Here is a 17,449-nt window from a genome sequence, read left to right as displayed (position 1 = left end):
GCTCTTAATCTAAAACAGACTTTGAGTTACTTTATGAGTTTTTCAAATATAAAATTTACATTCATTCATTTTTTTTTTAATCTGTGTATGTTTTGCTCACCCTGTGTAGACTTTCAAACGTGTTCTTATCCGGGAAGAACAATACGACTCCATCATAGTCTTTTACAACTTAGTGTTTATGCAGAAGCTGAAAACAAACATTTTGCAGTATGCTTCCAGCAGGGTAAGCCATTAGCTCTTTTCATTATTCATTGGACTAGAAATATATAGGCAATAAAACTTTATGATTATTTTATTATTTTTCTAGCCTCCCACTCTGTCACCTATCCCACACATGCCTCGCAGTCCTTACCAGTTTTCCAACTCTCCTCGGCGTGTCCCTGCTGGCAATAACATCTACATCTCACCTCTGAAGAGCCCATACAAATTCTCTGATGGGTTTCAGTCACCCACAAAGATGACTCCAAGGTCTAGGTATGTTGTTGACAAGCATTTCTTCTACTAAATTGAAGATATTTGGGGGATTTTAGTGGAAGCAAATTGGAAAACTGCAGTCTTGTTTGTCAGTAGCCTGTGGCTATCATATAACTTCTGGTTAATAATTTCTGACCTGTATTTGTAATTTTTATTCATCATTCAATGCTTTTCTGTTGTGTTCAAGAAGGTTTTTTAGTTGGGTTTTTTTCTGTTTTTTTTCTTTTAACCCCCCACCAAAGAGGGGTTTCCTGACCTGGTTGCTCAACTGTTGTTGGCTTTGACCCTGCATTACACTCCTGAAAAACACAGATGAGCTTTGTAAGCTTCTTTAAAGGGAAAATACTTTTTTGCAACAAAATGTTTGTTTAGCTGGCTGAACAGAACATTTCAAACTCTTGGTTACTAGCTCTCAGGACATGAGGATGACAGTAAATGTACCAGTTTCCAGTGGCTCTTCAGACTAGGATCAAGTGAGTCCCACTGTGCACAAAAGTTTAAATGTTAGTGCATATTTTAGGTTGAAGTCCTGTGTGATTTTGATTAGCAAACCCTAAAGGTAGAGATGAGAGGATTATTATCTAGGTATCCAGCACTGAAGGCTCTTCCTGCTGATACAGGGCATATTATGGGGGCCTCTGATTCTTTCAAGCCACAATTTCATTTGTGTCTGTGTGATTCAGTTCATTTGGTGATTCAGCATTCACTGGCTCAAAGAGAAATGTCTCAACTCAGTAAAGCACAGTATAGATTTGCACTGTTAGCTCAGAGAGAGAGAGAGGAAGAGACTTTGTTAATGCCTTGTGCTAACCTGTGCAAATTAGTCAATGCTTCTGTCATTGTTAAATGTAGCTTTAACTTCTCTTCTTCATTTGGCAGAATCTTGGTGTCAATTGGAGAATCATTCGGGGTGAGTTTTAACATCTTTGATGTCTGGTCTTAAATGCATGTAACTTTTGGAGGAATGGGAAAGCCTGCTCACATCTCTAGAGCAGGCCAATGAGTGTATCTGATTTAATATAGTAATTATAGGGAAGTTCTGTTAACTCTTTTCAAATATCCAGGCTTCACCTTCAAAATGTGTTGCATTTTATTTTAGTTGCTTTGGCACAAGATAAGGGCTCTTAAAACTCCAGAGTTTTAGAATTCCTATTTTTTTTGTGGACAATCTGGAAAGTTGGAGTGGTTTCAGGATTTATTGGCAAATCTTTCCCTATTTTCTTGTCACTTCAGACTTCTGAAAAGTTTCAAAAGATAAACCAGATGCTGTGCAGCAGTGAGGGCCAGCTGAAGCGCAGTGCAGACGTCGGTGCTGCTGCCCCGAAGCCACTGAAGAGGCTGCGCTTCGATATTGAGGGCCAGGATGAGGCAGATGGAAGGTGAGAGCTTGTCCTGGGCTTTTCAGAGGTCTTGCATATATTGGGTTCTCAGGGCCTTCGTCCTAACTTCTTCCTGATATCCTATCTTGTGTTAGTCTGGGAGCTTTAGCAGCTGTATCAAATGAGAGATGGAAGCAAGAACTCCTCAGTTACATGCTTTGATGTCAAAAAATGACTTCCCTTGATTAAAAGTTTAGGTTACAAAGGTAAAAAGTTATTTTTATTTACTTAACCTTATGCTTTCTTTCTGTAGCAAACACCTGCCCCAGGAGTCCAAGTTCCAACAAAAGCTTGCAGAAATGAGTGAGTATTACTTTTCTCATAATCTGCAGGGCACTGAGTGCCTTGGATAAAAGAGTTTGGGCCCTCTCAGGTGAAAACACAGTTCAACACCAATGTGATTTGGGTAATTTGCTTAGCTTTTGTACTTGCTGCTACAATCTTGAAAATGCAGATTACAAAATAGAAATTTATGTACACAGGAAAACCATACATAGGTTTTTTGTTGCTTTGCTTTTATAGGGAAATGTGTGAGACTGCATTTTCTTCTACTGTGGGTCAGCATTTGTTTCAGATCTTATGGGATCACTTTTCTGTTCTGAAATGAAACTCAAATCTAGCTCATGAAAAGCAAAAGGGCCCCAACCCACATCTGAATTGTATTTTCCAATACTGAGAAAGAGCACACTTGGCCTGGCTCTGCAGCTGAGCAGATTTGCCCATTAAAAATTACATTGCTCATCAAGATAGGTATGAGATAGATATGATTGTGAATCCAGGCACCTCTCCTTTATTTTAAGCTAGGGAAAATGTGTCAGTGTCTACTTACGGCAGAAGTTAAGAGGAGAGTGTGTCTTGTGTCCAGTGGCATTGGTGTGTGCCACTGAAGGGAAGAGGCATTCCTGGGCAGGCTGTCTCTGGGATGTGGGCACTGCTCAGCCTGCAGCCTCTGCCTGGCTACAAGGCGAGATTCCCAATGTGGCACAGACCATCTGCCTGCCTGGAGGATGGAAATGGACACAGTGAGGGGACAGAGACAATGAGAACTGGAGTGAGCAGGTGGAAGGAATTTCGTAAGATCTGTAAGATCCAGCAAGAATGGCTGGAACAGTGCAAAATTAGGTGTTCATCCTATAATGAGGGATTCGGTTTGTTTACAATAGAATAATGTACCCCTATTCCTTGTGTCATTACAAACTTTTCCAATAATCAGTCCAAAGTAATTATGAAGTAAACATTTAATTCTTTTTGTTTGTTGGGTTCTCTTGCAGCATCTACTCGAACAAGAATGCAAAAGCAGAAGCTAAATGATGGAAATGATACCTCAGCCAGTGAAGAAAAGTGACATTCTTCTCAGGACCAGGGGCTGCACTGCCAGCCCTCTTAAGATTGTTTTTGTTTTACAGCATTCATTAATAGAGTTGCTTTTTTAGTTGCTTTTTATTCCAAACTGCTAGTTGAAAGCATTTGTACTTTTTAAATTGTTAAATGTTTTCCATGATACTTTGCCTTATGATGTAGCATATATACAATGTAAGCCACTGAATTTAATTTATACATTTTTTGAGGATTTTTAAAAAGTCTTGGAAAGTGTCTGAATTTCCTGTTGCAGCATTACTGATTTAAGCCAGTTCAGTCTTGTTGGATTGAATTTTTTATGTCTAAAGATGAAATGTTAGCTAGAATGATTTGAAATGCACTAATTTTGTTTCTTAGATTTGATTTTTAGATTTTCATTACTTGCAGATTTTGAAAAAGGTGTGCTAGTTACTGCAAAGATTTCTGTCTCTGTTCATAATTAGCACATCAAGTTCCCATCAAATTGAACTGGACAGCAGCTGGGGGCCTTGCAGAGGAGGGGCCCCGCCTCAGGAGTACAACCTGAATCCAAAGTGAGTTCATTTCCTAGCCTTACTACTGAAACCAACACTTGGCATTTTGTACTTCTGCTTCCCCAGCTCTCAGGGCTTTCAGAGGGCAGTTACCCTGTCCCTCAGTTTGAATTTCATGGAGTATGAATCCCATAGAGATTCATCCCAGAACACCACACTGCATCTTCCCAGAAGCAGAAGCTTCTTCCCATATGCAGAATAACTGATGTGCCCTTTCTTATCTTGGGAAATCTCAAGTATTAAAAGGGAAAAAATGAACAAAACAGCAAACCTAAACCATACCTGGTACACACAAGATTTCAAAATTCTAATGATGTGAATTTTCTTGATTTCTTCAAATTTTCACCTAATTGAAGGTGAAAATTAGGTGAAATTTCAAGCCAAAATTGAAATTTCCAATTTTGCCAAGCCAAAAAGCCAAACAGCTTGAGAAACAGCTGGAAGCTGAGTGTGTCCAGCTGGGTTCCAGGTAAGAGCAGCCTGGTCTCTAAATGCACAGGGCATCTCCCTTCGGCCTTACTGCAGCATCTGCAAAAACCTGAATGTGGTGAATCCACGTTGGGAAAATACTTCTGCCTTACTTTACTGAACAGGCAGTTAACTGGGCAACTTGTGAATGGTTGCAACTAGCAAAAAACTCAAACAAAACCATCCAATACTTTTTTCATATTTTGTATTTGTAAGTTACTCATTCAGATACTGGAACTTTTCTTGCAACAACAAAGTTTTGTGGAAAGAGCCAATTAACAAAAGCACGTGTTTTATTTCCAGTGGATTAAAATATAAGCAAATAAATTCTCTTGCTTTAAAATTACCCATTTTTATGAAATTTAGCTTTTGCAGCTACTTAAATTAAGAACAGGTACAGTAGAAAAGCGTGCTATTCAGGACAGAAACATTTTAAACCAGTGTCTTCCAGGGAGCTTATTTGCAGATTGTTTAGCTGATCCTAGAGTACTTACAGGAGGAAGTTTTTTAAAGATCCATCCTTGTGTTGATTCAAAGCTAACCTTAGAACTACTAAAAATTCTATGAGCAGCAAAACCTCTAAATTAATTTTGAAATAATATTGAGGGGTATTTTAGACTCAGGATGGCTTCAACTTTCTTACTGAAAAATGTGCAGAACTTTCCAGAGTACCTTATGTTTATTTTCTCACTTTTTTCAGTTTTACAGACAGGATATATGTTAACATTGGGGTGCACTGGCTGTAAGCTCTGTTACAGCACTTCTTTGACTAGAGGGATGATACAGAATCCAATATCTAAACAGATTCATTCTTTCTTTACTGGGACAATGTATTTTTTTTTTGTTCAGACTGAAGGCTTTACATCAAATGTACAATATTATTTTATACAACTAATCAGTTTCTCGCCTTTCAAGATAAATAAAATAACTTTTAAAGGATTTATAGTCAGTGATTTTCTTATATTAGGTGATTTCATATGGTACCTATCCAAATAAGTATGTATTGAAACTAATGGCTTTTTATTAGATATGGAAATCTGACTGGTTTTGACAGCACTTTTCTTAGAGCAAGACCTTGCTGTACTAAAAATGGCCTGGAATATTGAAACTGTTCCAGGAAAAAAGAAAATTTGGAATCACAGCAGAAGCTGGGCACAAAATGTGATGGCCATTTTAGGTGCTTAATACCAAGCCTCAGTTTCTGTAGAAAGCTGAAGCCCTGGGTGTAAGATGAGGTCAGGTAAATTGAATCCTTTAAAGGCCCTTTCCTTTCCACTGGTGCTTAAGGGAACTGAATCTATTGGCTTGGCTGTGTAGCCATCTGAAGGTGGATGAGCTGACTCCCAGTCCCTTCATTTGATGTTTTATACCTTAATCTCTTGCTGCTGCCCACTGTTTCCAAATGCTGTTTGTTCTTTTGTGTCATAGGAGCTTTTTTCTTCCTCCCTGCCTTTGGACTTGCAAGTTTAGAATATTGTGCTGAGGCAGTGCTCCTGCAGAGGGGCTGTACTTGTACTAGACAGCAAGTTCCTCACAGGTACCAGAACAGGCACAGGGGATGTGTAAGTGCACATTTTGGGGCACAGCAGTGGCTGCAGGAAGACACCTGTATCAAATGTGAAGCAGCTGGAGCACTCTGTGTGATACCAGCGCACAGTACAAGCTGAAACATTTTAAAATACAACAAGCTGGTCATAGTATAAATATGCTTAAGAAACAATGATTGGTGTTCTGAGGATGATTTTATTAATCACAGTTTATTAAGTCACCAGGGCATTGATTTCTTTGTAAGAAATCAATTAAGAAGTTCTCCAGCTTACAAATGTGATATCTGGTGACAATGACTTCCTGAAGAACACAAACAGTCTTCAAGGTACCTCTGTGAAATATTATCTGATTTACTTCCCCCCCCCCCCCCCCCCAATAAATTCAGTCTACAAGCATTAAACTTTCTTCATTTTTACTGAAAAGAAAGGAAAAAAAATCCCACTCAAACAGTTTTAAATATTATGGCATTTTTATTAATGGTCCAGGTAAGCTTGCATAGAAACAAAAAAAAATATAGTTTACATTCAGGCTGTAAACTTTCTACATCATTGGGTGGTGGCCAATGAATCCTGCCTCTATGGGGCAAATAAATGCTTTGTTTTTACAGGGAAAGCCCACGGAAAGTGTTCTGGTCATATAAAAACAGCAGTTTACATAGTTACCAAGCATTGTAACAAAACTCTACAGGTGGGTACTAGATGACAATGCAGTGCTGGCTTTTAGCTTCAGTAACTTAGGAGAACCTTCAGCTCACCCTATCCATGTAATTTCTTTTTCTTTCCAGATTCCTTTCTAGTAAGTGGAACATTGCTCTTATTTAAACCCCAGACACAGTTTCTGCTTGACTAAATTTTCACTTTTTAATAAATACCTTTTGTCTGTGGTATCCTAAAACAGAACAATACTTTATTAAGTATTTAACCTGCAAGTTCCATAAACACAAGGTTGTTGCAGACTGTCTCACAACAGTAAAATGCATCTTTAACTTCTTCTGAAATGTTCCATGGTTGTGTTTCAAGCACATATTTACATCCATGCACTCACATTTAACCACCTAAGCCAGTAAGGGTGGGGTTTTTGAACACAAGCAACAAAAATTTAAAAAATTAAATAAATAAGTGTTTCTATGAATGTAACATTAGCACAGCCAGGTCAGATGATACAGAACAAAAGCCAACGCTGACACATCAGACCTTCAGAATCACCCTCATTCAGTCCAGAGATGCTTTTTCTCAAAATTACAGGCTTTGTCAATTACTCTGAAATTGCAAGTAGGCTTTAATGTGTATGGTTGGTTGGAAATAATGAGCAGGAAGGAAGTAAATTGGAAAAAAAAAAGACACTTGGTTCTATTACACCAAAAATGTCTTGTTAAGCAGCATGCCATTTCAGCTGTGATCTCTGTTCAACCACCTTATTATGAACTTGAGCTAATGGAGGAGAGCGGTGTCCCTCTCCATGCTATCATTCCATGCAGCAGTGTCCCCAGAGAGCCAGAAAAGGTTTCTGATCAGATCCCCATCATTTCACATTTATAGCTTTTTGTTTGAATCTTCTGAATGGAACAACAGAAAAGGTATGGAGATAATAATGCACACCTTAGGAAAGCTGGAGTGACCACTGCCAAGCCAGTCCCAGGGCAGAGGTGCCCAGCTGGTTCCCTTTCCCAGTGAGAGTGGATGTGTGCCAGTGTGATGCCATCGGGGTGGGTGGGACAGGGCTGGTGTCAGCTGCTGCCCCAAGGCTGGGAGGTGGTTGTACACCCTCATTCCATGCACTGCTAACCTTGAGGCAATGCTGGCAGGTGAAGCTGGCATCTCAGGCTTAAGCAGGGATCTGCAGCCTTGGCTTGCATAGAATCCTTTGTGTCCATGCTTTGGTAGGAGCAGTGCTGGGCTAGAGCACATAGGGTTGGCAGTAAAACAGTGACACTCTTTGACTGTCTGCAGTAACCTCTGTGTGCGTGCTGGTGTCAAGGGCTCCTCCACATAAACATAACAAAACTGATCTCCTCCCCCAGCAACACTGTGTTTCTGATGAACCTGCATGATGTATTGGACAGGTTTTGACCACTTCTGTTTGAATACAAAATACTGACGCAGTTGCTAAGAATGGACCTAACACTGCTGGAGGAAGTGGTACTCAGCAGTGAGGGGGTGGCAGAATGTGCTTGTTAGCAGCAGATGATCTAAGTGAGAGTCTGAGGCCAGTGTCTCAAACACAAGTAAATATTGCCCACAACCTGTTCTGAAATAGTTGCTCATCACCCTCTTCCTAAGTAAATTCTGCTACCTGCATGCTGCACCTTTCCACTCACACCCACAGGCCCTGGGGTGAAGGGGGATACTACTCACTATTTCTGCAGAGCTGCTCTTTTTTCCTCTTACTCATCCTCAAAGAACAGGATTGTTTAAGAAATGAACCTCCAATATAGTAAAGAACAGCTACTTCCACCTCAGACATGAAGATATGATAATTTAACGAAATTCTTAGAAACCACATTTGAGGATTAGAAAAGGTCACTGAAGGATGCTGTGGCACAGCAGGGACCTGCAGAAAGATTGCTTGACTACTTCTATAATTATATTAGTGTACTGAGCCTGGCCATCCAGCTTTTTGTCTGCTCCATTCATAAGATACTGCAAAAGGTACTTGAATTCACTTCACTCAGTCAAAATCTTAAATTCCCAGGGTTAATTCAGTTACCTGTTGGAAAATTAAAGTAAATGCTCCATGAGCTCTACACCTTCTGTAATGGGGTAAAACCTTCCTTTGTGCAGGACTGGTGGGGTTTTCACCTTAATCACTTCAGCCAGTTTGAAATGAAGCATCTACTCTACCTTAGCCACCACGAGGAGTGCTGGGAGAGAGGCGTGTGCAGAGAGCAGCTCCTCTCTCCTGAACAGCCCTGAAAGGAAAGGGCTGTGGTCATCTCGCAGCTCTGACCACAGGAGAAGCTGAAATGCTGCACTTGGACAAGATACCTTTATCACCATCTGGAATATAGTGTCAGTTCACTCTTACAGTTTAATTAATTTGGAGTTACTGCTTCAAAATCACCTTTTTCTCCATTTTTTTGAAGTTGATCTGCCTGAGGAGAGACAGTAAAAGAGGAATAAATAAGCCTCAAGCAGATCTTCCTTTTGTTGAAATCTCGTTTGGGTTTGTAACTAGGTGATTTTCTTAGCAGTAAAACTCACAGCATGACAATCCACACCCAGACAAACTTGGGGAGTGCTTCCACTGGGGTGCCAGGGACTGTGCCCGGTGTGATGGAAAGGGAATTTGCATTCTGGCTGAACAATGAGACAAGTGCTGGAAACTCAAAACTGTAATACCCTGTTGAAGCTCCTCATAAATAAACTCCAAATAAACACCAAGTGAGACATATCCTTCTACAAATCAGAAAGCCTCTCATCCTAAAGAACTTAGGTTATTTTACTATATGTCCAGAAAAACAAGTTTGTATCTTCACTGGATTATAAAAAGAAGCCCACTGTGGCATATTAACTGAGTTTTAAGACAAAAGTACACTATGGAAGTTTTAGCAGCAAACAGGTCACTGTCCCATAAAATCCAAACACAGACTGTTAAAAAAACATTAGACAGACTAAATAATGACAAGCTTAGTTTGCTGGACTTTGAGTGGGAAAGGGGTAGTTACTACATTAGATTTTTGTGTTAAATTTCTGCCCGTTGGCAATGAACAGTCACCACACTGTAGCCATCCTTACAACAAAGCCTACATGTCAGTGGACTTCTACACACTCCCATAGCTGATGGACACCGAGAGTTTCCTTCCAAGCCATTGCACATTCTGACCACGGAGTAGTTCTCCAAAGGAGAAGTATTTCCAGGAGGGAAGAGGACATGCTCTTCAGCTTGGTAGTAGTCAGACCTCAATTTCGGAATGCTCCCACTCTGCTGGCTTTGCTAATGAAGTTTTTCAGGAGGTCATGGTCCATGTCTGCAAAGCCTTGAGTTTGTGTAACAACAGTCAAATGGTTTATGCAAAATCTGAAGCAAAATTCTTCCAAGTCCTAGGAACAAATTTGAGTAATTTTTAATATGAATGATTGACTGATAAAATTATTAACATTATCATTTTTTTTCAAATCTGTCATTTAATTAGCAGAGAATATATCAGGTTGTTCCTATTAGCAATTCCTTTTCTGATCCTTTTGATGGTATCACAAATGATAGGATGAAATTTTTTCATACAAATTCTTCAATAAACCCACTTTGAGAAAACAGGAGTAGCCACTTAAATCAACTCTAGAACTCCATCACATTTACTAGAATTTACTACACATTCATTAGAAAAGTTAACAACAGGTGAAACCATCAACTTGCCCCAAACAGAACCACTAGAGCATCACTAACTCCTTTCTTGTCCTCCCTGCACTGCATTGGGTAGTGGTCTAGTAAAAACAGCAGATGTGCTAGTCATGCTGGAAATAGAAGCAAAATATGATGAAAATTGTGATGATGCTTGCTGAACACAAACTGCATGTTAGGTTACATGTGTTTTTCATGGCAAACCTAGGATTGTATCCCTCTGTCTAATGGGATCCCAGATAGCACAAAAGGTTCTGTCTTGTCCTGGTCTCGCTGCAAGAGGATGCTCAGCTGTTCAGCACAGGATGGGTACAAATCATCAAGCCATACATCCAGGATTGCACCAGCAAATTCTTCCCACTCAAACACCTCACAACAGTGGCAATCCTTCTCTCCATGCACTGGCTCAGTCTCCTTTAGTTGGGACCTATGCAACAACTTGCTGTGAAGAATAACTAACTTCTGCAGCCAGAGCTGGAACCAGCAGCAAGGAAGTCAGAATTGATCCATAAACTATAAACTCTTCAAGGGTTACAGCAAAAAGTAACCAATGCCAATTTGATTCTATGTTGACTACACAATCATTGCAGCCTGGGATTAATAGTAGAAAGACACTCAGCAGACTACCTGAGCATTTCCTTTTGAAAACTTTTCATAAGATTCTGTGTTTCAAGATGTAACTAAAGAGTAAACTGAAGCACAAAATATCCTTGAAGAAGAAATATGGTATAGCAAGTGTCTCTCATCAACAGCTACTGGGAAAATAGGAAAGGAAGGATAACAGAAGCAGCAAAAACCAGAGGAAATAAAAAACATAGACAATCAAACACAGTGACACCTTAAGTTCCAGCAGACTTCTGAAACAGTACTGTCAGAACCTGAGCTGCTTTACTGTCAATGTGTGAGCTTTTATGCTAGCTAAAATGATCAGCAGCTAATTTTTCTGGTATGAAGAGAATCCTATCATTTTTCTGGTAAGAAGAGAACCATAGATTACAGAAAATCCTGGTCACTCATTTTGCTGTTTCAAAAAATACTGTCTTTTTTATCCTGTGTTATGGAAGATGATAAGTCTAAACTTTGCTACAATGTATATGAGAAATATGATTTAAAATAACTTGTAGCAGAAACTCTGCACTTTCTGAGGACAGGAAAAAATATTTTCACTATCCAAATCCATACAGAGGTCAAGTCAGACTTCATTTAATTTGCAATGCGAACGGCACGTCACACACCACTATAATCTTTCATGTGCATTGTTCACATTTAATGACAAAAAAAAAAAAAAAAAGGGAATTCCATCTTTCAAACATCCAAAATATGAGGCCTCTTTCATTATCCATCTTTTGGCAATTTTCTGCAGAAGTCCTGACACAGTCCATAGGGTTCTCAAAACAGGAGTTAATATATTAATGTATTACACTAGAAGATCCTGTTTGATTCCACGATTCCTTAGACAGAGGCTACCCCCATGTCTTTGATAAAGAAATCTTTGCTGCTCTTCCATCCCTTTCTGAGCTGTGAGTGTAGGGAGGAGAGCAACAATGCACTCCTGAATTTGGCACATGCTGCAGCCAGGGCAGGTGAACCAATTCATCATCTGACAATTGTGTTAAACTGTTACACGTTTTAAAAGAGCAAAACACGGAACCACAGAAAGATAAGGAGGATAACATGTACTTATCCAGCCAATCCCTTTTATTGTGTCTCAGGCATTATGAATTCTGGTGCTTTGTCCAGGTTAGTTTTACTACTTCACAACACACCTAAACATGTCTTGAACTACTCTTTAACTATTTTACCAAATACAGACCAATCAAAAGTACTTCTGCTTTGAAGATGTTCAAAAATCTTGGAAAGCTTGTAAGAGGAGAAACTACAGAATAAAATTTTAATGAAAAGTCTGCTGTTAAGATAACCAAACCACTGGGTCATGCCTTCCTGTACAGTTTTCCCTGCTATGCTGAGCTTGTATCAGCCCACTACACTGAAAGCACAACTCCTCTTTGCCCCAGCCATCCACACCCTCTGTTTCTGATACCTGGATTACAAATGCCTTGTAACTGGAGCTGGCACTCTTACCATCTACTAATCTCTTGTTGTCCCCTCTTTCAATGCATAGAACTCACTGACTTCCAGCCTCCTCTTTGCAACTCCTACACAAATTCATCTCCTGTAGTTTACTGTCTCCATATAGCACTGACTACTGCAACATTTTTAACTCTGTTTGTTTCAGTCTCTTCTTCCCACTTGCCTCCCATACCTGAAAGTTATTTATTGCAATGTCCCCTACATCTAAAATACATAAGCAGACTTTTTGAATAATAAACCCCACCACACAGTTATTTCCACAATCATCACAGCACTAAGAAGATGAGAAAAGGAAAATATCCTTGAAAGTATTTGTTTACCAAAAAACCACGGATAACAGGTTGAGTGCTGGTGACTCATTCCAGAACCAAGGGCGGACCAGATGACAGGATATGGGGGAAGTATTAACAATAGGTAATTTGTTACATGTCAGCATAATTCATTGTAAACAGTACTGCAAAAGTGGATTTTTAAATACAAGCACAAGTATAAACATGCAGGGACTTTACAGGTAAATTCTCCCACTTCCTGTAAAAGTCAGCACCAGAATGGCTGTACCAGATAGCGGCAGACAAAATGATCAGGTGGAGAACTCAGGGAGTGAAAGGGCAAAATCCAAAGGCACAGATATAAATGGCAATGAGAGATTTACATGCCATGCCCTGCCATGGCACATGACAAGGAAGGAAACAGATTAAAAACCCTGACTCACACAGGCAAGCCAAAAGGGCAGGAAGAAAACACTAAACTGGGATTTTTAATTTTTATTTTATAGCGTAAAAAGGGGAAAACAAACATTTGTTAAGCCAGAAAGGGAAATTACAGTAATCATGCCTCATCAGTTAAATATAGTCATGTTTACATTAGGCAGCTTCATTTCTCAGAAAACAACTGCTTACCTGAAGAGAAGTTCTTACCTGAGCTTCGTACTTGACAGCGGCAGAAAGAAGAGCAATGGCATTCTCTTCACAAATGCCTTGTTTGATCGTTTGCTGGCAAAGCTTTTTCAGTCTGTTTTCTCTATACAGTGTTGCCAAATCTAGCAGCCCTGTGAAAAAGTATACAGCTTTAACTACTCTGCTGCAAAAGATATTAGTGTCTTTGCAAATTAATTAATCACCCTTTTGTTTTAGGCTGAATTAATCAAACACCTGCTCTGTTTTTTCCCTAGATGTTGTGTGCATTTTTTAAGGTCCCCTACAGACCTATCAAAAAAGAACCATTTTATTACTATGCAAGTGTTCTGCTCTCTTGTTCTCATTCTGGACATCAGTTACTGACTTACATCCTCTTAAATTCATACAAGGAAGAGCTCCCTTTTCATTCAGGATCAAAAATAATTACAGCTACTCAAATAAGTAAAGTTTCAGGATGGCATTAGTGCCTTTCTAAATAAAAGAAAGTTCTTAATAAGAGCAACAGTGAGTTCTTTCTGAAAACTTTTCACCTTTGATCTCATTGCATGCCCACCACTCCTTCTCCTTGGGCATATTTCCTGCTGCTGCATCCTTTCTTCCTGACACCTGCCAAACTCAAGATTTAAGTGCTAATGAAACTAAAATTAACAAGCCCTGCTTTCCTTACCCCACAATGACACACAGATTGAACTTTTCAAAAACAATAATCTGATGTCATTTCCATTTATGGCAAATACCTATTGCATCTTCAGGAGGGAGCCTAATGTTGTCTGTATACAGATATTCCAGGAAGGCTCGGTAAACAGGGTAAGAAAATTCACTCATTTCTATAATTTCATCATCATTATTGAGTATGGAGCGAAAATGTTCACACCTACAAAACATGAACAAAGATTGTGCACTGTAAAGAGTTAAGCTTGAAAGATGAACTGCAGCAAGAAGTTGGTAAAAAAACCAGATCAGTCCTAACAGACTAAATACACAAGCAGAACCTCCAGCTACATGATTTCTTGCTTTGAATATGTTCATTTCTTTAAGCCTTATAAACCTGATGTATATAATTCAGAATTTTATTTCTGTTGTTAATACTTTATGGCTGGCTCTGTTTCTGCTTACAATATCTACAAGGATTATCCATCTAGTTTTGACACCATTTTCTTAAATACATTATACATTAACAATCAATTTTATTACCTGTCTTGTAGCAGATAAAGTTTACAATTAACTTAGATATTTCTGAGATTTGACCCAGATTTCTCCAGCATTTCCTCATGAAGAGGGAAATTATTAATAATTTTAGATACAATTTATTCCAGTGTCAGAGTCCATACACAATTTAGCATTAATCATTACGTTCACGGATTAAATTATTGAAAGTGAAGACACTCTCAGATCTTTCATCACCTTTTTCTTACAAGCTGAATACTTTTGTGACAGATACAAACGAGGACAAAGCACTGCCTTTGGTAGCTGTATTCTGCAAGCTTCAAGTTCCAATACATATTACAAGTTATAATAGTTCACATTAATTTACAATGCGCTGTAACTTGCTGTTCCCTAAAAAGCGTCCTAATGTGCACACTGTTTTCAAAATTTCTGTTGATAAAAATGAACATCTCCACTTTTGGCAATTTCTCCATGTTTTCTATAACAACCACAATTTTATCGTACTCCTTTGTACTGCACCAAATTGTAACTCTCCTACATCTGAATTTTCTCTTATTTTACTCAAACTTTCCTGTAAAAAGTAGGATGGTTTCCTTTTAATGTCTCTGAGACAAAACTACAATGTAAGGACAGTATGACTTAAATCCAAATGAAAAATAATTATTTAACTAATGATTTAAGTTATTCACATTTTACTGCTTATTGAAAGCATTTTTTTATCTTAGTATTTTGGGGCTTTTAATAAAATAATGGAACCTCTTGTCAAATTCATAAAAAAATAGAAGCAATTATCTAGCTCCTGCCACATCTTCTACCACATTCTGGCATTGGGAGAGGCAGACAAAACCTCATTGTTTTGCTTCCCAGAGCCCCACATTAAGCAGTGGTGACCATGCCAACCATCCAGCGTGGACCAGACCTTGGGAATGCTCTGTGCCCCAATGGCACCACACTAAAGTCAGAGAGAAGATGGTACACATTGATCCCTGGAAAATTAATAAGTAAATGAAAATAAAGATTGGTTAGCACACATCCTCCAGGCTGCAAAGCATCTTGGAGTGACTCATCCTTTGAGTGTCTCTCTCCCTGTCACTATTGCTCAGCAGACACAGCCCAGACACCCAGCTGTGGCTGGCTGAATGCGGAGCTGCCAAACGCCACCCGCGCACTGCGACGTCTCTGTTCCTGCAGGCAGCGCTGGCCTTGGGCTGCTCTCACTCCACGGGGTGTTCCCTGACATTTCTCCACCACTGCCAGCCAATAACCACCAACAGTGGGATCCAGTTCAAGAACAGAAATAGAACAAGATGGAAAGAAGTCCTCATGAGCAGTAAAGAAATGACTGAACAATGAAAAGGAACTTTTATCAGCACTGAGTTCATGACAATGCTCCAGAAGAGGCCAAATGTTGCCAAACACCTTTTTAAATATTTTGATCCACTTGCATCATGACAGTAAAGAAAATATTCATTCTACAGACTGTGCCTGATGCTTTATTATTCCTTCACAATATTTTAGTAACACCATATATGTTAATCCATTTTAGAATTAGACATATTTCCTTCACAGAATGCCATATAATCTGAGAAAAGTAGAGCAAGAAAAAGGAAATAAGGGAAAGCTACATATAGTCTGATTATCAGGAAAATGAACCTCAGGAACATTTGGGGCACACACAAGATTTGGTGTGGTATCTGATGGAGAACACACGGTATTCCAAATGAAGAGGATGGACTGTAGCCACAAGTGTAATGTCCAAACAACGAAACCAGCAAAGGGAAGATAAAAATAATACCAATAATCAGAGCAGTAAGAGGAGAGCAGAAAAAAATCCCAACAAAAACAAGGACAGGCAAGAATTAGTAGGGAAATTTAATTTTACACAGTAATATACAAGAAATCACTAACAGGACTCAGGAGCAGAAGTAGGAAGATGAAAGTGGTGATAAGCTGAGTGAGATAGCCAAGCATTTTAGGAAAAAATAGCAAAGAGAAAAAAAAACTTATAACAATGAGGAGGATGAAGCAGAGGCACTTGGCAAGGCAGAAGAGATCTAAAGCAGTGTCTCTAATACCACAGAGAAACATCTGCAGTAACCAATTAATCTCTCTGCATGTTAATAACGAGATCATTCTGTAGATCTGCCTATGTCAAATCTCAATGTAAAGTAGTCTTAACTTGCAAAAAGTTGTAAAAATGGAAAAAAAAAAACCAGCTTGAAAGGCAGACTCACTGATAAGAATGTTTAAAACATGTAGAACAAGAAATCTGTCATAAAAGGGGAAAAAAGATCAGCTGGACAGCACCTACCGAAGTTGCTGAAACAACTGAAGGGTCCTATGGAAGGAAAGAGTGCCAAGAATAAACACAACCCCCTCCAATCATTCTGGTAGAGGAATCCAAGCATATAAAGGAGAAAAAAACTGTTTGTAACTACTGAGAAGACAGCAGAAGGAAGTGAAAAAGGTTATTGGCAGAAAAAGGTTATTGGAAATCAAGGTCAAGACCATTTAGGAGCATAAAGGAGGATAAATATCAGATGGAGGGAAGTGATGGAAAAGCAGGTAGCAGAGCAACATGTTTGATGATTACACAGAGTAACAGTGAAGAACAGCAGACGAATCCCTGACTCAGGGAAAAGGGAATTTCTAAGAATAAGTCAATAATTTTTTGCAGTGATGACTCAGCACAGTGGACTACACTACACAATTTAGTTTATGCTATTTATAGGTTTGTTCCTTACCTAATTTTGAGAAGAACTTTATGAACATGAATGTATTTTCCATCCACTAGGAACTTCAGGTCTGCAGTTTCAGGGTTGTCAAATTCCTTCTTCAGTGACTGGGCTACTGTTAGATGGTCATCAGGCTCTAGAATAAATAGGGGACATATAAAGTAGTAAGCAATACAAATATCTCCCACTACAATATTCTAGGTATCTGTCAGCAATTAACATTCTTAATAAATACATCTCCTTAAGGCTAGTAAAACCCCTCAGCAGCCATGTGTTCTGTATGGGCCAGAAAAGGAAAAAAAAGGACAGCTTTCTTCAGTCCTTTCTAGTTTCCTGCTCCAAGCAAATATCTCTGTTAAAAGACCTGTGAATTCTACTCCTTTAACTCATCTATATAAGGCTAGGAAAAAAAAAGTTAACAGTCACAGAAGCTTACTGCT

The 17,449-nt window shown here is 39.0% G+C and overlaps 2 protein-coding genes across 9 annotated transcripts in view; one reads left to right on the top strand and one right to left on the bottom strand.

The window, feature by feature from the left end:
• Positions 1–5,152, top strand: part of RB1 (RB transcriptional corepressor 1) — a 70,125-nt gene extending 64,973 nt beyond the window's left edge. The window contains exons 22-27 of the mRNA XM_063392098.1: positions 110–223; positions 308–474; positions 1,354–1,384; positions 1,708–1,853; positions 2,107–2,156; positions 3,125–5,152. Coding sequence (XP_063248168.1) covers positions 110–223; positions 308–474; positions 1,354–1,384; positions 1,708–1,853; positions 2,107–2,156; positions 3,125–3,198 — 582 coding nt within the window. The 3' untranslated portion in view covers positions 3,199–5,152. The remainder of the gene's footprint in view (positions 1–109; positions 224–307; positions 475–1,353; positions 1,385–1,707; positions 1,854–2,106; positions 2,157–3,124) is intronic.
• Positions 5,153–6,211: 1,059 nt separating this feature from the next.
• RCBTB2 (RCC1 and BTB domain containing protein 2) overlaps positions 6,212–17,449 on the bottom strand; it is a 33,547-nt gene continuing 22,309 nt past the window's right edge. For all 8 annotated transcript variants that reach the window (XM_063392106.1, XM_063392103.1, XM_063392105.1 and 5 more), the window contains exons 10-13: positions 17,019–17,145; positions 13,845–13,981; positions 13,108–13,238; positions 6,212–9,801 (exon numbers count right to left, since the gene is read on the bottom strand). In XM_063392106.1, coding sequence (XP_063248176.1) covers positions 9,661–9,801; positions 13,108–13,238; positions 13,845–13,981; positions 17,019–17,145 — 536 coding nt within the window. In that variant the 3' untranslated portion in view covers positions 6,212–9,660. The remainder of the gene's footprint in view (positions 9,802–13,107; positions 13,239–13,844; positions 13,982–17,018; positions 17,146–17,449) is intronic.

The sequence above is a fragment of the Prinia subflava genome, chromosome 3 (assembly GCF_021018805.1).
Source record: "Prinia subflava isolate CZ2003 ecotype Zambia chromosome 3, Cam_Psub_1.2, whole genome shotgun sequence".
Lineage (NCBI taxonomy): Eukaryota > Metazoa > Chordata > Aves > Passeriformes > Cisticolidae > Prinia > Prinia subflava.
Note: the sequence above shows the minus strand (reverse complement) of the source record. Positions and strands in the feature narration are given on the sequence as shown.